The 26,309-nt window shown below is 35.5% G+C and overlaps 2 protein-coding genes and 1 pseudogene across 2 annotated transcripts; 1 reads left to right on the forward strand and 2 right to left on the reverse strand.

Moving 5' to 3' along the window:
• The first annotated feature begins 364 nt into the window (after positions 1–364).
• On the forward strand, positions 365–477 carry LOC112195574 (annotated as a pseudogene).
• A 12,603-nt stretch (positions 478–13,080) lies between these two features.
• LOC112191618 lies at positions 13,081–14,644 on the reverse strand. The gene is made up of 2 exons (XM_024331001.2): positions 14,486–14,644; positions 13,081–13,723 (listed from the first exon to the last, which is right to left on the reverse strand). Exons 1-2 carry the CDS (start codon positions 14,598–14,600, stop codon positions 13,311–13,313), a joined length of 528 nt encoding a protein of 175 aa, XP_024186769.1. The 5' UTR covers positions 14,601–14,644; the 3' UTR covers positions 13,081–13,310.
• Positions 14,645–17,277: 2,633 nt separating this feature from the next.
• On the reverse strand, positions 17,278–18,495 carry LOC112191806. The gene is made up of 2 exons (XM_024331217.2): positions 18,331–18,495; positions 17,278–18,106 (listed from the first exon to the last, which is right to left on the reverse strand). Exons 1-2 carry the CDS (start codon positions 18,443–18,445, stop codon positions 17,661–17,663), a joined length of 561 nt encoding a protein of 186 aa, XP_024186985.1. The 5' UTR covers positions 18,446–18,495; the 3' UTR covers positions 17,278–17,660.
• Positions 18,496–26,309: the final 7,814 nt, after the last annotated feature.

The following is a 26,309-nucleotide window of genomic DNA, read 5'->3' on the forward strand; positions in this document are numbered from 1 at the left end:
AAGCATCTCAAATTTCTTGTCAATCTTTGCTTCGAGCCTCTCAAGTTTGGAATTCATAACTCCATCATCTTTATCAATATGAGAAACATCATACACACCTCTACCACGAGGCTCCATATCAACTCGGCCTCTAGTACCATATGCATGTGAATCTAGACCTCTAGATGTAGTGTGGTCATCTCTACCTCCTCTTCTCCTTTGATGATTATCCCATTGACCGGATTGGGTAGCCACTTCCTCACAAGTATCCCAAGCGGCATTGGGACCTTTCTTTAGAAAATTTCCACCCGATGCATTATCCAATCTCCTTCTATCATCAATAATCAACCCATTGTAGAAAGATTCGCAAAGAAGCCACTTGGTGAGTCCATGATGAGGGCAACCTAACTCAATATCCTTGAAGCGCTCCCATGCATCATAAAAAGTCTCATTATCCTCTTGAAAGAACTTGGTCAAGCTATCCCGCATATAAGTAGTCCGATGATGTGGATAATAAGCATTCAAAAAGACTCTTTGCATATCGGCCCAAGAGAGAATGGATCTTGGCTTGAGCTTATGAAACCATGTGCGTGCTTGATCTTTCAAAGAAAATGGGAATAATCGAAGCTTCAAACCCTCCAAAGTTAATCCTCCCAAGTGCATAGTGGAACATATGGCATCAAACTCAATTATATGATCATAGGGCCTCTCACTAGCCATGCCATGGAAAGTAGGGAGAATAGACAACATGTTAGGCTTGATCTCAAAATTGGCATTTGTCGGAGGAAGCACAATGCAAGATGGAGCATTTACAATGCTAGGACATGAATAATGGCTCAATGGAATCTCCTCCTCATCTTGTGGTCCTTGACGCTCGTCGCCCATATCTACTACTCGAATAGGAGACCTAGAAGGTGCTTGTGAGCGATGTCTTGGTCTCCTAACTCTCCTTGTTGGTCTTCCTCTAGGTAATCTTTGCAAAACACAACCACTTCTCAAATTGATAGGTAGTAGAGTGTTGCTCATATACCTACGAAGGATCAATAAGAAATCGAGTATCTCAATAACAAAAATATAAGCAAGATAAGCACCAATTCAACCCACGCAAAATTAACAAGTAATTAGAGGGGTAACAAGAGAATGAAAAACAACTAGTACTAAATTTGACTAATCTAACCGATGAAAATAAAATAAAATAAAACAAGATAAAATAAAATAAAATAAAATAAAAACTAAACAAAGAAACAAGAGATAAAGATAAAAATAAAAACAAAAGTATGCTAAAAGTGACCCAAAATGCCAATTACCAAGGGATTAAGATCCGAAGACCCTAATCCCCGGCAACGGCGCCATTGACTTGGTTCATAAACTTTTTCGCAAGCGTACGAATCGTTGTCAAGTAAGGGAAATATTAAAACCTTGATTATCGTACCTCGGGGATTAGGTGTTGGACCTAACCGAGGTAATTGGCGCTAGAGTGACTCAAAAGCATACAATGAAAAAGTAAAAATAAAAATAAAATAAAGTAAAATAAAATATTCACAAGGCACCAAGCCTCGGCAATGCTCGGCTTAGCTCACACTAAGCCTAATCAAAGCCACTAACTTGTAGCCCAAATGAGTTATGCACAATGGAATGTAGAATTTTGTTTGGGATTCTTGAATTGGGAATTAACTAAATTAAATGCAAACTAAAATAAAAGCAAACAACTAATTATCAAGCAAGAAATTAAATTTGAATTTTCAAATTAATGGGAATATGGGAGTGTCGGGTGATTCACACTAACTCTCTTGCAAATATCGATACCAATTTCATAAATGCATGCATTTCCTATATGTGTTAAGTCCCGTATCTAGTACCGGTCAAAGCTACTAAACCAATTATCCTTTCGGTGTATCGATTATGCCGGTTAGGGCCACAATCAACTCTCTAATTTAGGCATTACGCCGGTTAAGGCCGCAATATCTAAAATTAGAGGCTTAGAGTGCAAGATAATAGAGACCCAAGCAAGCTTAGCTACAATTAAGCTAGCTAATGGTTACCACACTTAAATCCTAGATGCCACAAGACCAATAAGTTGTCAATTTATCAATCTACTCATCACAATTGCCCACAACATAATTTCAAAGAGTGACAAAGCCTAGAAACATGCTTCTAAGGACCAATAAATTCGGATTTAAAGCATACACAATGGAAATTGCATTTATTAAAATTAAAGTATCAATATTTATACAAGATGAGTTAGGGCTTCACAACCCTAACTCCCAAAATTGAACTACTCACAACTCATTATCAAATACATCATCAAATACATAAGAAATTAAGAGAAATGATAGAGGAGAAAAGGAACACAAGTTAAGCTCACAAATTGCTAGAGGCAAATATGAACCCAACTTGAAATTAAGTCTCCACTCTTTACCAAAGTCAAAATCCCTTGTGGTGATGAAGCCTTGATGAAGTGAAGTGAAAACCTTTAATTGCTCCTTCTAATTTTTGAGAGAAAATGATGAGAGAAAGAGAGAGTAGGGAGGTGGGTTTCTGTGAACAAAGAAAAATAAAATATGGAATTGGGGTGGTTGCGGCAGTAGAGAAGAGAGGGGTTCTGATGGGATCTTTTTTTCAGCTTGCGGCTTGCGGCTACTGTTGTGTGAGAGAATGCCTTTCGGATATCGGTCAAGAGGAAAGATAATGGTACGTGGCTGGTGGTGATGAGAGCAAAAAGAGATGGATGATATCTGGAACACGTGTGGCACTTTTGATCATGGCAATAATTCAATTAACCATTATGAAAGGAGGAGCACATGCACGTGCTGCATGATGAACAAATGGTTCATTGCTAACCATTTAATTAACTAATCAATCATAGATTGATTAATTAATTAACCACTATTTGTTTCCTTTTTTTTTTTTTTTTTTTTTTTCTTTTCTTCTCGCTTCTCTTCTCTTTTCTACGCACTTCAATAATTACTATCGAAAGTAATTGGATTGGATTCTGTTCCCTTGATGGCGTTGACTACGGTTGACCCACATTGACTATTTCGTCCTTTTGTCGGAAACTCCAATCTTCACCATTTCAACGTCATTCTATCTAGTTTCCGCAACTCCGCTTATTTTCTACAAAAATAAATAAAAAGGATTAATTACATAATAATTGACATGAGAGTTAGCTTAATTATAGTGTTTTAGATATAATTACACGTATATAAATGCGTGTAATCAGTTCATATAAGAGCTGACTATTGTTCTGAAGACTGTTTTGGCACCTTATTTATATTGTCATGTGACTCCAACTTTCATCTATTTTTTTTTATGTGTGTCTAAAGATTCCTCTAACAAATGTTATTGTTGATCCTAATTTTTCTGAAAAGTTGGAGGCAAAAGGGGAAAAGTCACAAAAGGATGAAATATGTTTGTGTATGGAGTAGATGTTTGTGTATACATCCCAAAAAATATGTCCTATAAAAATATGTTTGTGTTCATGTAAAATATCTTTTTCTTCTTGTAATGTCCAAATTTAAAATATGTTCGTGTATACATGCGTAGGTATCGATGTTTTATATGATAATGGACATCGTTCCTTCTGAATTAGTTCAAATTAAGTAACTATATTGGTTCATACAATATTATGCAGACTAAATATGAAATCGCAAGATATGAGGCAAGCATGCGTTAAACTTATGAACAACAAGCAAAAGTTCATGGAAACATATGTATATGATAATATGAAATACCGTTTCTCAAATGAGTAACAATGTTAAGATGCATAGTTGCCCTGTTGGACCTTATATTTGTTTAAGCATTTTTACAAGAGAAAAATAAGCAAGTAAATCGTCTCCCAGCTAAAACGATCACAAACCTCAACCTGTAAAATAAGCAAGTAACTAAATGAAACATACGAACACAACAAGTCACTAGCTAGAGGTAGAAACTACCAAGAACCTTAAATTGTTTCTAATAAAGAAAGAAACTAATTAGTCCTGAAAATCAGTTGAAAAATGTACTCACTGTGCCATATCTTCTAGCCACAGCTAGTAACTGCAACATTTCAGAGAAAAACAAAGAACCAATGAGTATTGATGCATACAAATCCATTGCTTGAAACCATTCTAATTAAAGGGAGACAAACACACAAACAACACAGACATACTCGGTCATTCATAGAGGCGGCAACCACACCTAGCCCTCGGGAATCCGATTCGTCCCAAGTTTGAACCACATGCTCTTCGGAGGCTCCACCAGAATGTTCCAAAACTATTACCACAGAAACATATCGATCCTTAGATTTTAAAATAGCAGAACCAAAAAACTACCAGCTAATGACTTTTAAGAAATGCATGATCTGGGGACCCGTCTATACCTTGTATGCCACCGTTCTCATCAAATGCCAACACTCGCCATGGATAGCAAGCTCTACTTATCTCCAAGCCCTCCTGTTAGGAAATTAAAGATCATAAAACACACACACATAACATGTACATAGATTTCTAACAAAGAAACAAACACGAAATGCTTCAAGACTTTGAAAATTGCATGTTCTTATTACAGTCTCTTACCATTTTCGTCTCAGCGGCGGTAGTTCTCCCCGTTCTTTTAGTGCGAGTGTGTTTTACTAGTGTGTGTGTGTGTGTGTGTGTGATTGGCTTTTTTAATAGAGACAAGTAATAGGTCAACGAAAAATAGAAATAAACAACGACGATGGGTCTGTTGGTCAACGGAAAATAGAAATAAACAACGACAATAGGTCAGCTCAAGTCCCTACTTATTGGGCTTTGCTGCTCGATTTGGGCTGACCATTAGTTACTTGTTATTAACTTACTTAATGACATACTTTTACTCGCACGTTCCTCTAAAAGAAGACATGTATTTGTTTGAACACACATGACTATAACTAAAAGTTAGTTTTTTTTTTTCCTCTTCTTTTCTTTTCTTGTTAGAATACTACAAATGAGCTGAAAATAGAACACAATAATACTTATAAAAATAACTTTACGGTACTTAATAACACGGAAATGACATATACATCATAGATGAAAGGGAAACAGAGTTATTACTTTACTTCTGGATGAAAGGGAAACAGATACATCTTCGCTTTGTTTCCATCCTTGCTCTCCTTCATTCTTTCTTCACCATCAATATCCTTCACTTCTTTTTGCAATGTGCTTACAATTTTGATATTGAGACGACAAGTTCCGTCAACAATAAGGTTAGTAGGTTACTGTAAGCATTGGGCAAGACTAAGCTTTCTACAAGGCCGACACAATCAGGATAATAATTTATAATTCATCATTAGTTGCAAAATACCTTAACTGAATTTTTGTTTGGATTATAGGAAGCCGGTTTCCCACGTTCATTCAATAAAACCACATTTTTCACAAACCATGTCATTAGTTTTAACCTGATAATAAAAAATATACCGCCCAACATGCATGCGATGATGTGATTTTGACAGTTTTGGTCCAAGATTGTCATCCACTCCATATTTCATCACCACCAAATTATCATACCTTGAATCATTTATGTCACTCGCAAGTAAGCATAAGCACACTCTTGAAGCCCTCACTTCATCAAGTGTAAAAGAAGCACCAACATCCTGTGGCAGTGGTACTTCCATGTATGTCTCACTTGTTAAATCAAAAGAAACAATTACTTCACTGAAGCTAATTTTTGTAGCAAAATGTGATCTTTGAACAAATGCTTCATATGTAGAGCTCCACTCACAAAAGTAGAGGCCATATCAACCAAGAGGGGAGTCCTGAATTCTTGTCCAAGATTTTGTTTTCAGTGTGTACATTATTGACTTATAATTAAAGTCATCGCGAAGATCAAACAAAGATTGTTGGGGGACAAATGTTAGCACCTTTTAGTCATGACTATTGCAGTCATAACCAAATATATAGCTCCATTATTGATATGTTACTACTACATGGACCACTCCTATTTCAAAAATACTTGGCAATATTTTGGAATCTCTTGTACTTGGATTCTATAGCAACATCTTACCTTTGAAATCTTCTTTTAGGCATCATCAAGTTATCATAACTATGTTATCTCCTATTGTCAGCTAAATAGTCATCCCTAAGTATAAGGGGTACAAGTAATAGTATAGAGATTTAAGAAAGGTTGTTGAACCCACGAGAATTGGATTAATTTCATCAGCTATGGTGTGAACCTAAGGAGAGAGCTAAAATATGCAAATGTACAATCACCAACCTAAATTCACAATGAAATCTAGGCTCATAATGAGTATGTGCAATATGGAGTAGTGATTTGATTTTAGTTTTTGAAGATAGTTTTGAATCGAAAACAACTAAATACTCAAATATAAACTAAATTACTCTAAACTAAACCAGTGAATTAATAGAGGAAAGTTAGGATTTGAATTGTCTACCACTAAGCTTCCTTGCAAGTATCCATATATTTTAATATGAATGATGCTAAATTAATTAACTAATTTCTCTCCTTGCATCCCTCTCGAGTATGACAAGTGATATGCTCCTTTCGTGATATCAAGCAACTCCTCTCGAGTATTGTAGTACTTAACTAAGTACTTAAGTCATGCATTTCAATCGTTAGGTATCTAGCTAGTGCATTACCTACGGTGGTATCACGTGCGATCTGAGGGTGCTTTTGTTCATGCTTTCGCTTCGAGTGTGAGATTCCCTAGCGCCCTTGATGCTAAGGTTCTTGCTTTCTTAGAAGCAATACGGGTGGCCAGGTCGCATAATTGGAACCATTTGTGGATTGAGACGGACTTAGTGGTAGTAGTGAGATATTTCGCGTCCCCAACTCTTGTCCCTTGGAGGCTGCGCATTGAGTGACTAAACAATACAGTATTAGCTAGAAAATTGCAGTTGCATGTCACTCACATCTTTCGGGAAGGGAATGTTGCGGCAGATATGTTAGCTAACTATGATGCATCACATGAAGGTACTTACAGATGGGATTTGTTGCCTCAGTTTTTGTCTTCTGCTTTTGGTCGAGACTTTGTTTCATGGCCTGTCTGCAGATTTGCTTGTTGTTTAATTATCTCAGTCCTTGTTAATTACTGGAGTTTGGTTTGATGTCCTTGATTACATTTAGCTTTTGTAAACCTTTTCTTTGTATCATGACCTGGAATATTCTACAATGTTCTTGCTGTTGTTTAGTAATTTGGGTGCAATGGTCCACGGCTGGGCTTTGGTCTAGTCCTCCAACCAGTTTATATCCTCCTTTTTTCATTAGTAAAATTTTGAGAGGGGACGAGGAGTTAGTCCCTCTCTCGCTTCCTGGAAAGAAAAAAAGAAAAAAAAACTAGTGCATTACCTTAATTGCATAAAGTTTGGAGATGAAGAAATCATGCAAACCAACCAAGCTTATCTCTAATTAAGTTATTGTAATTCACAACCCCTACATGCATGTACACCTAGTATGTTTTCATGCTTTAACATTCAAAGGTTACTAAGTACTAAAACATTAGATCATGACATGGCAAACACAAATATTCAAAGTGGTAAAGTATATGCATATGCATTCAACTCTTAAACTAGCATGTAGGTATGTTAAAGAAAATTGTATCACATCATATTATAGCATCAACCATACAAGATTGGCCAAGGCTTTCAACCCTAGCCCTAACAAAGTAACTACTCACTCATGTTCATACAAATTAGCATCAAATCTAATATACATTAAGGAAAATTAAGGAGTGGAAGGAAAGAGTGAAGTAATTGCAGCTTGATAAGTTGATGGCTAGCTCCTCCATGGTTTCCTCCTTCAATGCTTATTGAATCCTCTTTGACGGTGGAATAGATGAATGATGGACTTCTTATTTATGATGAATGGAATTGAGATGAAGATATGGTGCTTTTTTGGCTTACTTTGAGTGGTAGTGATGGTGTAGTGGTGGTGGTGGTGAAGTTTATGGGGCTAAAAGATGGTAGTTGTGGTGGTGATGATGGAGGAGATTGAGTAGATTGGGTATTATGGATTTGGATTGGAGGCGGAGATGGAAGTTTTGTGGTAGATATAGAGAGGTAAAAAAGATGTAATGGGGTGGTATGGATGATGGTTTCACTTGTAGGGTGTTGAGGAGATTATATAGAGGACGAATATGTGTAAAAATGAAGATAAATCAAAAGGGAGCGGCTAGCTTCTAGTGGCAAAGAGGAATAGTGTTAGAGTGATAATAGATCCGAAAACCAAGAAAAAAAATATAAGGAGGGGATAATGGTGCAGATTATGGTAGGTAATGATGAAGAAAAGACGGTGATTACACCTTAAAATATGACATGTTTTTTTAGTGATGATGACGATGACTTGTGGATAATATGGAGAGTTGAGATGGTGTGGGAAAGAGAGAAAAATGATAGAGTTGATTTTGAACCAAAAGGTTTGGGATTTGGTTATGATAGAATGATGGTAAATAAATGTAATGGAATATGTACAACATTACTCCTCCTCCTTACTCTTCCATGATATGACCGGAAAATATATGGCACCATCGTGAGTGGTGGTGGACCACCTCTTATACCGCTATTTGTGGTGGTGCATAGAAATTTCACCATAATTTCACTTCCGCATTTGAACTTCAATTTCCATGCTTTTCTCCACGTCTCCACATTCTGGGCTCGGTTCCAACATTTTAGCCATCTTGTCATGATTTCCTACAAACATAAAATTAAATTAGTTAACACTAAATTAAATTTTAAGACAAGTAAATTTCATGTTTTAAGACACAAATTGATAAGTGTCTTCTGACGAATTGCCGAATTGACGAATTGATGACAAATTGATAAGTGTCCACAACTTGCAACCCTAAGTTTCAACAAGGTTTACAGAAAATTTTGCAAATATTTTAGTCATTACCTCGAGTGGAAGGTAAGGATCGAACCATGTATTGGCTTTTTCATAAGTGCTTCTCTTCAAACAATCAATATATATATATATATATATATATATGTGTGTGTGTGTGTGTGTATATATATATATATTATATATACATATTCTATCTAGAGCGAGACCTCGCTTTGAAATTTCAGAGCGAGGTTAGGGTTTAAGGTCACTTTTCGGTCGCATATCCACATTTCAACTGTTCACTTTTTAGGCACTAATGTATAGATCATCTCTACAAAATTTCAACGAAATTGATGGTCTTTAAGGTATCTAACTCACTTAAACCAATAGATGAACTGAATCTGTCCAACCTGAACAGTACTAGCTTCAAGGCATTTATCAATGCTTTAACGACCATCAATTTGGCTGAAATTTTGCAAAGATGATCTATACATTAGTACCTAGAAACTGAACAGTTGAGATGTGGATATGCGACCGAAAAGTGACCCTAAACCCTAACCTCGCTCTGCAATTTCAAAACGAGACCTCACTCTAGATAGGATCTTTATATATATATATATATATATATATATATATATATATATATATATATGTTCGGTTCATATCATGTGGAGATTAGTATTTATACCGTCAGAATAATCAAATCCATCTTTCCTAGTTGTATTTAGTCTACTTTTATTATGTTCCTAAATCCTAATAGGCTTACATAGTTATATATCCCCTCCAATTTTGTTTATGTTTGAATTTTGTTTCCAAATAAGCCTGTAACTACCTCTAAGATGCAGAAGAATATATAAGTAAATGATCCCACATATATCGTATGCGTGAAAAAGTTTGCTTTAATATTATTAGTTTTGTCAACTCTAGCTGCAGATAACATACTCAATCCTTCAAGAAACTAAGCAATCTATAAACTGTAATGTTGTTGGCAAGACCTTTTTATGTCTATAAACTGTAATGTATTATTATGAAGAGATCCGCAAGTGTAGGTAAACACAATAGGCAGCTCCTAACCACTGCAAGTAGCCTAGTGGTTCTTGCCTAGTTGGGTGTGCTCCCTAACCTAGGTTCGAACCCCGAAGCTGTCAAAGCGGCTAGACACTGTGAGCAAATGCACAGTTTGAGTATTTCACATGCGCCGAATGGGCATTTCACATGCCCCGAATGAGTTTATCTTGGGCCTAGGAAGCCTTTGGGTTCCCTTTGACAAAGTAAAAAAAAAAAATAAATAAGCAGCTCCTAAGCAAAACGCTTTATATCAAATTAACTACCACTAAATGACCTTACTAAGAAAACTTCATTCCATATAAACTCCATATGCATGCATATTTTGATGCTTCCCACTTCCCAATTCCCAATTCCTATTTAGGCAGTATGATTCTTGCTAGTCAGCTCTCAGCTAATTCTCTCATATGAGCTAGTGATCATATCAGATGGGAAGGTACTAAAGCCATATCTTTATATGTAAGAAAGTAATCAACAGAATTGTAGTTAAATATTTCTTGTTAATACTAAACTAACTTTTAATAAGATATTCACGCTTAATTATTTGGTTCCCCTGGAACAAGCAAAATCTTCCTGATCGATAAAGTTGCCACTCTCCATCCGCATGTGAACCTCTGCTACGTCTTTAAAGGCAAAAGGCTTAGCTGGGGGTACCTTCAACGTTGTAGCAGAAACTAATTAATCTATATACATTCCGTCATTAACATATGAGCCATGCACTTGAAACACTTTCATCGTCTTCCAGTTTTCAGGCCATGCATAATGGCGGTGCTGTCGAACGACGTACTGGGTATCCGGCTTCCATCTTCGGAGAAGGAAACGCTGGTGACGCCTCTCCGGTCTTCAAACTCATGCTGGCGCAGGAATTGACCGGTGTTGACTCGCCACACTTTGATCTTACCAAGTGGTCGATCACCACTGCTGAAACCGACGCATAGGACTGGCACATGGTACAGCATGTAACAAGCATCAGCAAGGCCAAATGTGTTGAGTTGCCAGGTGGTTGGGTCCCACAGCTCGATTAATCCGTCGGAGGCGCCGGAGATGAGGAACTGGCCGTCGGGGGAGAACCGCGCGAGCACATTCTGCGTGAGTGCATGACGATGTGAACTGTATAGTCATGTACTTCTTCCTTCTTCTGTTCCATAGGAGCTAAACTCTCCATACTCGATCGATCTCAAAGATCACCAGTAGCTAAACTCTCCATACTCGATCGATCTCAAAGATCACCAGTAGCTAAAATCTCTACAAGCCTTTGTTTCTCTGTATATGGTATTTTACGCTCTAAATTTGCGTCTCTTGCACACAAAGTGTGTGTCTAGATCCTGTTTATAATTATGTATGTTACCACAACCAATCCAAGATAGAATAGGGACTAATTATAAGAGTCTGAAGTAAAATAATCCAACAACGTTTAGGATTTTCAGTCAGAAATTTGGCCCATTAAGGGTCACTAAGTCAAAAGTATAACAAGGTTGTTAATCGACACATGTGTTCAAATATTATATTGATCGAAATTCCTTTTTATTAATTAGAGGGGTTAACACGACAAAATCAGCACAACATACTTAGGGTTTCGGGTTAACTCTCTCGAATCATAACTAGATACGTAAGTCCATTTATGTATGAGTAACCTTTGGAAGTAGAACACAAAACCATATTATCACCTAAGCACATACAACCTGAAGCTTATTGAATCTTAGTAGATTGTACACAATGATTATACACAACTCAATTTGTAGACCAGGTTAAGAGTGTTACTTGCTGATCTGATGACAAGTAGTTTTAACCTAATAATAAAAATACTGCCCAACATGCATGTGATTTTGACAGTTTTAATTGGTCCAAGATTGTCACCCACCCCGTATTTCTTCATCACCAAATTATCATAGCCTGAATCATTTATGCCACTCGCAAGTAAGCATAAGCACCCTTTTGAAGCCCCGACTTCATCAAGTGTAGAAGAAGTCCCAACATCCTGTGGCAGTGGCACTTCCATCTATGTCTCACCTGTTAAATCAAAAGAAACAGTTACTGCATGCACTGAAGATAGTTTTTGTAGCAATACATGATCTTCGAACAGATGACTTCCAATGTAGCGCTCCACTCACAAAAGTACAAGCCGTATGAATCAAGTACCAAGATTCCAAGAGGGGAGTTCTGAATCCTAGCTTGTCCAAGAATTCGTTCTCATTGTGTACATTATTGACTTATAACTGATTGAAGTCATCGCCATGATCAAACAAAGATTAATTGTTGGATGACAAATGTTATCACCTTTCAGTCTTTAATTTACATTTTCAGTCATAACCAAATGCATACCTCCATTCTTGATCTGTATGTTCCTGGCTTCCTGCTACATGGACTCCTATTTCAGAAGTACTCGGTAATATTTTCGAGTCTATTGTACTTGGATATCATACAGCATCTTACCACGTACTGAAATCTTCTTTTAGGCATCATCAAGCCATCGCAACTACGGTCTCTCCTATCCGGATATCGATTGAAGTTTCATCGAGCACTATGGAATCATTAACTGAGTATAACCCTATGTCGTAAAGCAAGTCGTTAGGATTCAAAATTATTCTTTGGGTATTACTGGCAAATAGTGATAAATTGTCTTCGACGAATTGATAACTTGAGATTAAGGAATAAGGAGCACCATAACTTGCACACGACCCTTAATTTCAACAAGGTATTTACAGGATATTTGGCAAGTATTTCAGTCATTACCTCGAGCTTGGTAAGTAACCATTGACGAACCTTGTATTGGCTTTTTTGTAAGTGCTTCTCTTCAAACAATCACACATGACAAACTTTACTGTACCTTTAGGTCATGTTATTAGAGATTGAGGTTCCAGTACATATTATATACACAAATCCTATCTAGCTAGGGCAAGGGTAGTAAGTTCTAATTAACTGGCAAAACTGTTCCTATGCCTGCACTATAAGATGTACAACTACAACATACTTCAATTCGATCAAGTGCAAGCAATAGATAACTGGTAGAATATTGATTATTTGCTTAGATTTCTTTTGCAATTTTAATCCCTACCAAAGTGGATAAGTCAAAACTCCTCCGAACACTGGTGATCCATAGCAAACGCCCTTTGCTCATTATCCCAAATCCTAGGAACCCTCTGAAATCAAAATTGTAAGATCTACCTCTGAAATGAGCAAAACAATATATCAAAATTGTAAGATCTACCTCTGAAATGAGCAAAACAATATATTAAGCTCAATCCATAATCTGAAGGCCTTAATTTCAAACATTGTTCCAGAGTTCAGGCACTACTTAGTCCAATAAGAAAGAATATAAAAGCAACATCAACTTGATTATTCAATTTCAAGTCAAGCAATGGAGAGCTTCTAATTATAATGATAAAGTAAACAAGTTCCCCATTATGCACATGACAAATAAAGACAGTTCATAAGACGACTTCGCACCAGCAGTCTTCTCAGTAAACAGGGCTCACAAAGACCGACAGTTCTCATCATTCTTTGGTCTCATATGAGCTGTTGTTGGTGCCAGCAGCGGATTTTGATTTTTTCTTTCTCTGTGTCTGAACAACTGATTTTGATCCTTTTCTCTTGGTCTGAACAGCAGATGTTGGTTCTGGTTGATGCCATTCTGGACAATTTCGGGGCCAGTGGTCTCCTTCTTTACAACAAAGATTACAATACATGAGAGCAGAACGGCTAGAAGGTATTTCAAGGACATTACCATGCTTATCCACCGAGGTTCCCAAAGAAAGATAACCATGTCCCTTTGGTAAAGGAGGCCTGTCAGTTAAACCTTCACCAGTTGCACTAGGGCCGCAGCCACGGTGGCTGTTGTCAGGAGCATTTGGTGCTTCTCCTTTGCTCCTAATTAATCCATGTTTTGCCAACAACTTCCATGATGATGCTGACAATAAAACCAAAAAATAAGTAAGGAATATTTGATGAGCGTAATAGAAGAATGATTCCCAGAATTAGGATTCTTGATAAACCGTAGTATGAATTAACCTCGTCACTAGGTTGCAATGATTATTTATTGATAGCTGCAATAAGAACAGTTACATATAGCAACTTTTATTTTGTAGATTTCTAACCGTAGTATGAATTAACCTCGTCACTAGGTTGCAATGATTATTTATTGATAGCTGCAATAAGAACAGTTACATATAGCAACTTTTATTTTGTAGATTTCTCTCTAACAATCACCGGAGGGGAGCAACCGATTTCTTTTTCTTCGTATTGTTTATTTCTTGTAAAAATTTCAAAAAATCAAACTAACTACTAAATAAACCAGTAAAACAAGAAAAATTTCATGCTCACACAAACTTCATGTATAAAATAATTCCTCTACGAGTTTTGCTAGAATTAATTTTAAAAAAAATTTTGTGTGTGTGTGTGTTTAACATCGAAGATATAGAAGCAAGCTTTGTTTTCAAGTTTGCGTTGACGACTCCACACATTGAATCTAACTACTCCGTGAGATGAGTGTCGTCGCTTATTACTATCGGTCATGGCTCAGGTTTTCCAAGGACAATTTGTAACCTAGGATTCCTTAGATTAGTAAATCAAAACCTAACTCAAGAGTCAAGCAAAAATTCAATCAAATACTAACAAAAAAACAATGCAGATTCTATTCCTCCGAACCCTAGAACAAAGATCAAAAGCATACATTCAAACTCGACAAAGCGACCTTGCCGGATGAGGTGCTTGAGTTTTGTACGTAGCGTTTTCAGTTGGGCAGGGTTCAGGTCGAGATCGGATATTGATTGCAGATAGACAATCATACTGGATGCGTAGAGAGAGTTTGAAGATTTAGGATTCAGCGTTGGGGAAGCAGTAGATAGGGTTTTAATTTATACTCTCTAAATTAACGTTTACCGGGTCTCTGTTCTGGGCCTAGACCATCTAATGATCTATAATAACTTTGGTGTAGTCGTCATCAATGATTCAATGGGCTCACTTTTGTTTTCGTTTTCGTTTTCTTCTGGGCTCCAATCGACAGTTTGAGTTTGGTGAGAGACATTAATTATTATTTTTTTACCTTCCTATTATGTTTTACGATCCTAACAAGTTAAAGTTTTTAGGTTTCAGATTTCCTGGTTTTAGATTTGCCTTATCTTACGAGGCGTATTGTTTTTAGAAAATTATACATAAGTGTCATTTTAAAACTTTATTGAAATTTTATTTAAAAAATCAGTATAAACTATATTTTAGACTTCTTTTGTATCAATATAAATATTTTTTTTTTTTAGACTGATTTATATCTTTTGTATTTCTATCTAGTGATACATGCGTCTAAAACCACGTCTTATCTCGAGACCTACAATGCTTTCTTTGCAAGTCTACCCCAAATTTTATAACCTTATGCCTAGAGGTGCAGATGACGTTCATTCCGGAACATTTTTCGTGCTTTACCCTACGAATTCCTATTCCAAACTTGTGTGGGATCGGAACTGGGAAGGTACAAATTATCTCCACTTAAAATATGTTGGTGTATACATCTACATTGTGTGTGTGTGATGAATGAACTAATGAACTTCTTTTATTTTTAATTTTGAAAGGCCGACGGGAGATATAGACTTACAGCAGCACCTAGAAGCAAGCCATTTTGTAGCAAAGAAGTACGATTTCTACTTTCACCGTTTCGTGTTCGACCAAGTAAACAAGGCTGTACAGGCATATAATACTATTACTACCATAGCTCCTCCCCTACGTCATAACGCTATAGAAGATTATTTCCAAGGCAATTTTAAACGTTCTGGCAGCCCAAAGAAGCCCGTTTATATTGGATGGAGCTCAGAAGACTTGTTGAAACGAATCTGTAACATGAAGGATTCATGGTACTGCAAGTATTTGACCTTCTAAACTATTACCAAGGTGTCCAAGTGATAGAGTGCATCTACGTACGTTCACTTTAGTTGAGAATTTCGCAAACTCGTTATGTTATGATGTGTCGGCTCAAGGCCCTTTTATTTTTTATTTTCGACCTTCCTTTTGTTTTTATCATAAGAGAAATCATTTTCTTCTTCTTCTTTTTTTCGGTTTGGACTTGGGATAAAGAAATTTCTTCAACAAAATGGAGAACGCACTGCTGCTAATGAGTAATGTTGATATAGTTCATAACTTTATCCTACCAACAATCCATTCCATTAAATAACTCTAATTTGTTCACCTACTTGAAATAGTCGCAGGCAATATAAATGGTATATATCCTGTTCAAAAGCGGACCATCCGCACGGCTTTAAGGCATTTCTCTGCGACGTGACATATAAAGATTGAAAAATTAATCATCCTAATAAAGACATTAAGAAATAAAAACACACAGTACGTGATTAAAAAGTGATTACTATTTTGTAAAGACCGCAAGGTGTTAAGCTCTTCCTATTAATCAATTAAAGGACGTATCAACTTAGGAACAACGAATTGATTCTCTGCAGAGGGCTATATGAGAGAATAGAAAAGCTTTAAAAAAATATAAATAAATAAATAAAACTAAATGTTGAAATATATACAAAACCAAAAGTAGCAGTTGATATTCTACCACACTTTTCTGGGTTTATCACAAAACCATTCTACCACACTTTTCTGGGTTTATCACAAAACCATCTTGCAGCTATAATCTCAGTCTGACCCAGTATCTATTCATGAATCATGATCGAGTAACAAACTGCATTATGTAAACCTGATCTTCATGTTAACATTTCACTGTATTAAAGCTTGCCTCCAATTTCTTCAAAGCCACCTCGTTTTTACTGTTTTCTTTTGGTCACCTTCTTTTCCCAGCTGAATTTACAACTCAAAGTTTCTGAATTTATAACTCCACCGATATAACAACCCATCAACAACCTAATAACAAGCACAATTCACCAAAGCCGAGAGTAAAACTAACCTTATTTTGATCCTCAACGTTTTCCGGAAACTCGACGAAGCTCAACGAGTGATGAAGAACGATCTGACAGTCACCAACTCGAAATTTCCAGACTTTAATTTCAATCAAGGTCAGTCCTCGCCTATAGATGCAGTCGAACCAGAAACCCCAAGAAGTGCCGGAAAACCACCGATGTCGGAGAACGGTGCCGGAGCCGAGAGTATTGGCTTTTTCATAAGTACTTCTCTTCATAATAAATAACCACTTTGTATTGGCTTTTTCATAAGTACTTCTCTTCAAACAATCACACATGACAAACATTACTGTACACTTAGGTCATGTTATTAGAGATTGAGGTTGCAGTACATATTATATACACAAATCCTATCTAGCTAGGGCAAGGGTAGTACGTTCTAATTAACTGGCAAAACTGTTCCTATGCCTGCACTATGAGATGTACAACATACTTCAATTCGATCAAGTGCAAGCAATAGATAACTGGTAGAATATTGATTATTTGCTTAGATTTCTTTTGCAATTTTAATCCCTACCAAAGTGGATAAGTCAAAACTCCTCCAAACACTGGTGATGCAAAGCAAACGCCTTTTGCTCATTATCCCAAATCCTAGGAACCCTCTGAAATCAAAATTGTAAGATCTACCTCTGAAATGAGCAAAACAATATATCAAAATTGTAATATCTACCTCTGAAATGAGCAAAACAATATATTAAGCTCAATCCATAATCTGAACGCCTTGATTTCAAACATTGTTCCAGAGTTCAGGTACTACTTAGTTCAATAAGAAAGAATATATATAAAAGCAACATCAACTTAATTATTCAATTTCAAGTCAAGCAATGGAGAGCTTCTAATTATAATGATAAAGTAAACAAGTTCCCCATTATGCACATGACATGTATATAAAGACAGTTCATAAGACAACTTCGCACCAGCAGTCTTCTCAGTAAACACGGCTCACAAAGACCGACAGCTCTCATCATTCTTTGGTCTCATATGAGCTGTTGTTGGTGCCTGCAGCGGAATTTGATTCTTTCTTTCTCTGTGTCTGGAAAACTGGTTTTGATTTTTTTTTTTATTGATCGGAACAGCAGGTGTTGGTTCTGGTTCTGGTCGATGCCGGTTTGGACAATTTCGACGCCAGTGGTCTCCTTCCATACCACAAACACGACAATACATGAGAGCAGAACAACTAGAGTATATCTTAGAGGCATTACCATGCGCATCCGCCCAGGTTCCCAAAGAAAGATAACCATGTCCTTTTGGTAAAGGAGGCCTGTCAGTTAAAGCTTCACCAGTTGCGCTACGTCCGCAGCCACGGCCACGGTGGCCGTTGTCAGGAGCATTTGGTACTTCTCCCTTCCACCTAATTCCATGTTTGTCCAACAACTTCTGCGATGATGCTGACCATGAAACCAAAGGACAAGTAAGGAATATTTGATGAACGTAATAGCAGAAGGATTCCCAGAATTAGGATTCTGGAGGGTTCAAATTAATATATAAAAACGGTACATATTCTGGAGGGCTCACACAACCTTCATGTAGAAAATAATCCCTCAAAAAAAAAAAAAAAGCAAATTGCAGATTCTATTCCTCAGAAACCCTAGAACAAAGATCAAAAGCATACCATCATACTTGACAAAGCGACGTCCGAAGAGGAGGTGCTTGAGTTTAGTACGTAGCATTTTCAGTTGGGCCGGGTTCACATCGAGCTCGGATATTAGCATCAGATGGACTCTCATCCTCACGGCCGGGGATGAGTAGAGAGAGCAGCGTGGGGATTTAGGGTTTGGCGTTGGGGAAGAGGATCCGAATTGGACGGGGGATTGAGTTTTTATACAGTTTAAACCTGCTGGTGACACGTGACACAATTCTACTGGGTTTTATTCTGGGCCTCGAGGGATCAATGATTTTTGGGCCCAATCGCTCAGTTTTTTTTTTTTTTTTTCAGAAATCCAATCGCACAGTCTGAGAATTATTTTTCTACCTTCCTATTGTTGAAAATTCTGATCATGGTGAAAATTAAGCCCTCGGCTAAAGAACAGAGGAAGAAGACGATGTACTTCTCTGATTTTCTTTAGGTAGCTTTTTTTTTACAATTGGTAAAACAACTCACAGTACTAAACGATAAATCTCCCTATTTATACTGACTTGATTACTCACTTTGATCTTTGACCAACTATATTGACTTTACCTATACTCTTAACACCTATTATGTTTTACTATCCCAGCAAGTTAAGTTTTAGGTTCCAGATTTTCTAGTATTATATTTTCCCGATCTTACAAGGCATAGTTTTATACTTTCCCGGTTTAATTTCCGAGTCCTATTAGATAAAGGAATATTGATCTCTATATATAGTGTCACTCTGTACTGTATCTTTTATTGAATTAGCTAGAGAAAAATTCACTGTAAAGATCCTACAGAAAAGTCTTCTCAGTATTTGGAACAAATGGCCAGAAGAAAAATAATGAAGTTGGTCAAGGGGACAACTCTTGCATTTGTATATGAAGGAGGCATCATGATGGGCACAGATTCGAGGACCACATCTTGCTATATACATAATGGCAATATAAAAGGAAATATAAGTAAGTTTGTTCTTGATCGATCCTTTGTTTTTAGAGCACCAAACACCGTTAATTTTTATGCTTGAAATCTTATATTTTCTATTTTTATATTTTCAGTGACAGACGAGGAAGAAAAAATTAAGAAGCTATCTTCCCACATCAACTTATTTTGGACTATGATGGGGCATAAAGATGATTGGGAGAAAATGTACTGTTATGTGAGTCGGAATGTAAGAGCATCTATATCCCAACTTTGTAAGTTGATTTTCAATTTTGAATAATAAATAACCACTTGTTCTGCTTAACACAGTCACCTAGATCAATTGACGAAGCGGTAAAAATAATAAAAGAGTATTTACATCGTTACATTAAAAATCGGAACGCGGTGTTGGATGAATGCAAAAAGATTTACAACGAGGACCATATGTTTGGCGCCATTATTGGTGGATACGACCCCGATAAGGTAATGAAACAATCACTTTTAAAGTTCTCGTTGGATTATTCACATGGGAAGTTCTACAGTTAATGTACCAATACACTAATTAGTTTGATTTAGAGGTAAACATACTATATACATTGCTAGACTAGTTTGAGATGACTACTCTATCTTTGTATCAAGTTAGTTTACCTCTTCCTTGAGTCAAACCTACTTTACGTATCGTTATACTAATGTACCATAGACGAAACATTTTTAATTGTTTTAGTGCATTGTCTGCAGGGCTTTCAAGTTCGTAGTGTAACTCTTCTAGGCTATGATATTTTCGAAAGTGACCCTGATGCAACAATTTTAACACTAGGGTCCGGTGAGGATGATGCGTACGAAATTTTGAACTCAGCAAAGTATGTGCTTCTTGGTATTTCTTTTATTTATTTAAAATTGGTTCACTCCCACTAACTTGAGTCGTTTATTTCAGCACATATTATGGTGAACACATACGCATGACTAGAGAACGTGCATATTACTTGGCTTTACATGCCTTATTTTATGCATCTTTCTGGGATAAGTATTCTGGTGGAACTCTAAATGGTAATATACAACTTTTTCTGATATATTATATTTTGGACTTCTTTCATCAATATAATTTTTTTTTATACTGATTTTTATCTTTTGTATTTCTATCCAGTGATACATGTGTCTAAAACCACGTCTTCTCTCGAGACCCACAATGCTTTGCAAGTCTACCCCAAATTTTATAACCTTATGCCTAGAGATGCAAGAGATGTTCATAGCAGAACATTTTTCGTGCTTTATCCTACGAATTCCTATTCCAAACTTGTGTGGGAAGGTAATGGTCTTGAAGACCTCATCCTCAGAGTCTGGTATGTACAAATTATCTCCACTTAAATTATGTTTGTGTGATATATGATCATATGAACTAATGAACTTCTTTTATTTTTAATTTTGAAAGGCCAAAGGGAGGTGTAGACTTACAGCAGCACCTAGAAGCAAGCCATTTTGTAGCAAAGAAGTACGATTTCTACTTTCACCGTTTCGTGTTCAAGCAAGTAAACAAGGCTATACAAGCATACAATACTATCACTACCATAGCTCCTCCCCTACGTCATAACGCTATAGAAGATTATTTCCAAGGCAATTTTAAACGTTCTGGCAGCCAAAAGAAGCCCGTTTATATTGGATGGAGCTCAGAAGACTTGTTGAAACGAATCTGTAACATGAAGGATGCTACTAATTCATGGTACTGCAAGTATTTGACCTTCTAAACTATTGCCAAGGTGTCCAAGTGATAGAGTGCATCTACGTCCGTTCACTTTAGTTGAGGATTTCGCAAACTCTTTATATTAATTATTATGTGTCGGCTCAAGGCCCTTTTATTTTTTATTTTCGACCTTCCTCTTGTTTCAGATACAAGTGAAAACATTTTTTTTTTTTGGTTTGGACTTGGGAGAAAGCATTTACTTCTTTCACGTACTTGAATTAGTCGCAGGCAATATATATATATATATATCCTGTTCAAAAGCGGACCATCCGCATTGCCTGAAGGCATTTCTCTGCTACGTAACATATAAATTGAAAAACTAATCATCCTAATAAAGACATGAAATAAAAACACATACTAATTGCTATAGATCCTATAGAAAAGTCTTCTCAGTATTTGGAACAAATTGCCATAAGAAGAACAATGAAGTTGGTCAAAAACTCAAGGGGACAACCAATCTTGCATTTGTATATGAAGGAGGCATCATGATGGGCACAGATTCGAGGACCACATCTTGCTATATATATAAGGGCAATGATATAGGGCCTCAATGAGGCCTAAGATTTGTGGCCTCAATCCTAGGTGTCAAGCCATGTCATCTATACACCTCACTAATTTGTCAAATCATGTCATGTCATTCTAGAATAAAAATACTATCTTATCATTTCAAAATCTAATGGCTCTAAATTATTTTAGCTTTCTTCTATAAAAGATACATTATTTTTTTTTATTTTTTTATTATATATATATAATTCGTCTAAAAAAATTATCTATATATATATATATATATATATTTTTGTGAATATATATATATGTTGTTGAATATATAACGGCTCTAAATTATTTTGACTTTCTTCTAAAAAAAATATATTGTTTGGTTTTTTTTCCTTTCTTTCTTTTTCATTATTTTGGATTTTTTTTTCATTATACATATTCAAAAAAAAGTATGGGTGTATATATATATATATATATATAATCCGTCCAAAAAATTTATATATTTTGGATGGAGAATTAATGTGGTGTGTATATATATATATATATATATTAATATCGTAATTATAATCCATGAAATCTGGTAAATTGAAGTAATATTTAAATCGCTTAACCAATAAATTTAATAAAATTAATGGAAGATTAGCTACCTTACATTAACAAGTTAATTTGAAAAGTCAAAAATTAAATTGGATTCACAAAAATGGAAAGAAAATGTATTTAAATTGTAATTTTAACTCATAAAATCTGGTGATTGAAAACCTAGATATCTAAATTGATTGGGAAGTTGATATCTGAAAAGAAATTGCTTAATATGGAATACAATATATTGCACATGAGGAAATTAATTTTTAAAAGTATACTTGTTTTGTTGATCCCAAATTTTTCAATAGACAATAATGATTTTTAAATGTGAATGATAGCTTCTATTTCAGTGCAAATATGTCATTAGAAAAAAGTTCTCAGTGAACTCTACTTGTTCATTATTAGCTACTTAGTACTTTTTTGTTTGTATAAGACATGTTAGTACTTAGCTGACTTTCAATTTCAACGTGAATGATATATGGCTTCAATTTTAGTGTGAATATGTTATTAGGGAAAGATTCCCCGTTGAACTTTACTATTGGCTACTTAGTACTTACTTGTTCGTGCAAGACACACTAGCTTATTTTAAGTTTCAATGGATGATGGCTTCTATTTTAGTGTGAATATATGTCATTCGGGAAAGGTCTCTAGTAAACTTTAATGGCTCATTATTAGCTACTTAGTACTTATTATTCATGTAAGACATGCTAGCTAACTTTAAATTTCAGTATGGATGATGACTTATATTTTAGTGTAATTATGTCAATAGGAAAATGTCCCCAGTGAACTTTACTAGCTCATTATTGGCTACTTAGTACTTATTTGTTACTGTAAGACAATTTGGATGATGACTTCTATTTTAGTGTAATTATGCCATTAGAAAAAGATCCACAGTAAACTTGACTAGCTCATCATTGGCTACTTAATACTTACTTGTTCATGCAAAACATGTTAGCTCTTTCAGTTTCAGTAGATGATGGCTTCTATTTAAGTGTGAATATGCCATTAGGTAAAGGTCTCTAGTGAACTCTACTAGCTCATCATTGACTACTTAATACTTACTTGTTCGTGCAAGACATGTTAGTTCTTTCAGTTTCAGTAGATGATGGCTTCTATTTAAGTGTGAATATGCCATTAGGTAAAGGTCTCCAGTGAACTCTACTGGCTCGTCATTGGATACTTAGTACTTATTTGTTACTGTAAGACATGTTAGCTAAGTTTAAATTTCAGTATGGATGATGATTTCTATTTCAGTGTAAATATGTCATTAGGGAAAAGTCCTCAGTAAACTTTACTGGCTCATTATTATACTTATTACTTATTTGTTCGAGTAAGACATGTTAGCTGACTTTAATGTTAATGTGGACGATGACTTCTATTTTACACCTTCCTTATTGCTGTGTTATACACCTATTGTTCATTGAATTTCTACATCGTATTAATAACATTATGATTGTTTTTTCATGTAAAAATAAACGAACAGTTGTATTAATGAAGTCTCACTTGACCTTTAAGGAACACTTCCTAATGTTGAGTTTGGATGCGACAATATTAAATTATCGAGAAATTTTGAAATATGAAGGAATCTAGAATATTATCAATTCAATTTATTAATGATATTTTCTTACCTCTTCAATTACCAGATTTCATAGGTTTTAATTACGATTTCAATACATTTTCTTTCCATTTTTGTAGATCCAATTTAATTTTTGACTTTTCTAATTAACTTGTTAGTGTAAGGTAAACTAATCTTCCATTAATTTTATTAAATTCATTTATTAAAAGAGTTGAATATTACTTCAATTTACCAAATTTGATGGGTTATAATTAAGATATTAATATATTTTCTTTCCATTTTTGTGGAATCAATTTTAAATTTGACTTTTTTTTAATCAATTTTTTTTTAAAAAATTGTGGGTTAGAATTATGACATTAATATATATATATATATATATATATATATATATTTATACCATATTAATTCTACATCGAATATACATATATAAATTTCTGTACGAATTATATATATATGTTTGTGAATATATATATATATATTTATATTTATACACACAAACACATATTTGTATATAATTTTTTTTTGACGAATTATATATATATATACTAGTTTTCCTCTACACATGCTCTGCATGTGCAAGTGTTTTTTTAAAAAAAAAAATTTCAGAAAGAAAAAAAGATAATGGATTAAAACAGTTATTGTAGAGAGAAGTTAGTGGGAGGCAAAAGTGGGTTGTGGGATTTTTTTTGTTTATTTTTTTTAATAAAAATATAATTTGTAATTGTCATAATTGCCCTTGTGATTTAATTAATTCTCAAAGTTTTTTAATGTTTCAGGGTCATTTCTGTCAAATTTTTTAGTTTTGGCTAACAAAGCCTCTTCTCTTAATAATAGTATAGATATATTCACAAACATATATATATATATATAATTTTATATATAACGAAAAAAAGAAAAAAAAATCAAAATAATATATTTTATTTTTAGATGAAAATCAAAATAATTTAGAGCCATTAGATTTTGGAATGATAAGATAGTCTTTTTACTCAAGAATTACATAGCATGATTTGGCAAAGAGGTGATGTGTGTAGGTGACATGGCATGACACCTAGGATTGAGGTCAGAAATCTTAGGCCTCATTGAGGCCACAAATCATTTTCCTATATATAATGGCAATATACGAGGAAATATATAGAGGGCTACAGGTACGTAACAAAATAATCATGTTTACATTCCAATACCCGTAACTAGGGCTAGGAAAAAGAGAACAGCAAACCAAAAGGAAATTAACGTAAGAAATTGACTTGCAGAATACAAACCCTATTTGATTTAGTAGTACTTAGTCAACCTAAATTCATATCCTGCAATTTGTAACACTCTTGGCAATGTTTACAATCCTTCCATAACTTGATTGTGGAGTCTTCACTATAAGTGGCAAGAAGATTCATGTGAGGATGATAAGCTCCAGGCCGATCGATCACTTCTTTCTGATGGACATTAATGTTCATGACATGCTCTAATCTCCCACATTGGTAACCCATTCCCCTTTCGGCGACGTACCAGCTGCCGAAAACTTAACTCCCCCACCTTCCGATTCAAACCTCTTCACGATCTCTCCTTCAAGCGTCATGACATACGCTGAACCGTCATGACGACGTCCAGTTGCATATGACAATCATTTTCAGAAAAAGTTGAACCGTTAACACAGAAGCTTCAACTCCGGCAGGTCTAAATGTCCTTACACTGGATCATGACATCCCAAACCTTAACCGTGCAATCACTAGACGCCGTGACCACACAAGCTCCGTCGCTTGTAAACATTCCGTCATCAACATAAGAGCCATGCCCTTGAAACACTTTTCAGGCCATGCACAATGGCGGTGCCATCGAACGACCTAATGTGTTGATCGAGTTGCCCGGTGGTTGGGCCCCACAGCTCGATGAATCCGTCGGAGGCGCTGGAGATGAGAAATCGGCAGTCGGAGGAGTTCGGAGGAGAACAGAGCACGTTCTGCGTGAGTGCATGACGTCGTGAACTGTACGTATTGTGTGCGAAAGACTGCTAGTTGGATACAACTCATACAAGTCACGTACTTCTTCCTTGTCCTGTTCCATAGGAGCTAATCTCTCCATACTTGATTGATCTCAAAGATCGCCACTACATCTCCACGAGCCCTGTTAATTTCGCTGTATATTGTTTTTTTGCGCTCTAAATTTGCGTCTCTTGCACATAAAGTGTATGTTTAGATCCTATTTATAATTATGTATGTTACCACAACCAATCTAAGATAGAATAGAGATTGACAAGAATCTGAAATATAATAATCCATCAGTATATACAAGTGAAAAGTGTTCTTGTTGTGAATGGTTCGAGTTGTGTAAAAATTGTTCGGAATATGCGAAAGATTCAATCAATAAAGATGTCGAGACATATATTTAAATATACTGTACTGAAATTCCTCCTATTTATTAGAGGGTTAACATGATAAAATCAGCATAACATATTTAACATTTAAGTACCATTAGATAGGAATATCATCAGAGGTATGAGTATTCCGACTCTCTCGAATCTTAACTAAACTAGATAGTAGATATTGTTTATGAAGGGGTAACTTTTGGAAGTAGAAAACAAAACTTATACAACTTGAATCTTATGGAATCTTAAAGTTGAACACAATGGGTTTCCAATTTCCACAGCTCGATTCGTAGACCAGATTAAGAGTGTTACTT

This window comes from Rosa chinensis, chromosome 3 (genome assembly GCF_002994745.2).
Source record: "Rosa chinensis cultivar Old Blush chromosome 3, RchiOBHm-V2, whole genome shotgun sequence".
Lineage (NCBI taxonomy): Eukaryota > Viridiplantae > Streptophyta > Magnoliopsida > Rosales > Rosaceae > Rosa > Rosa chinensis.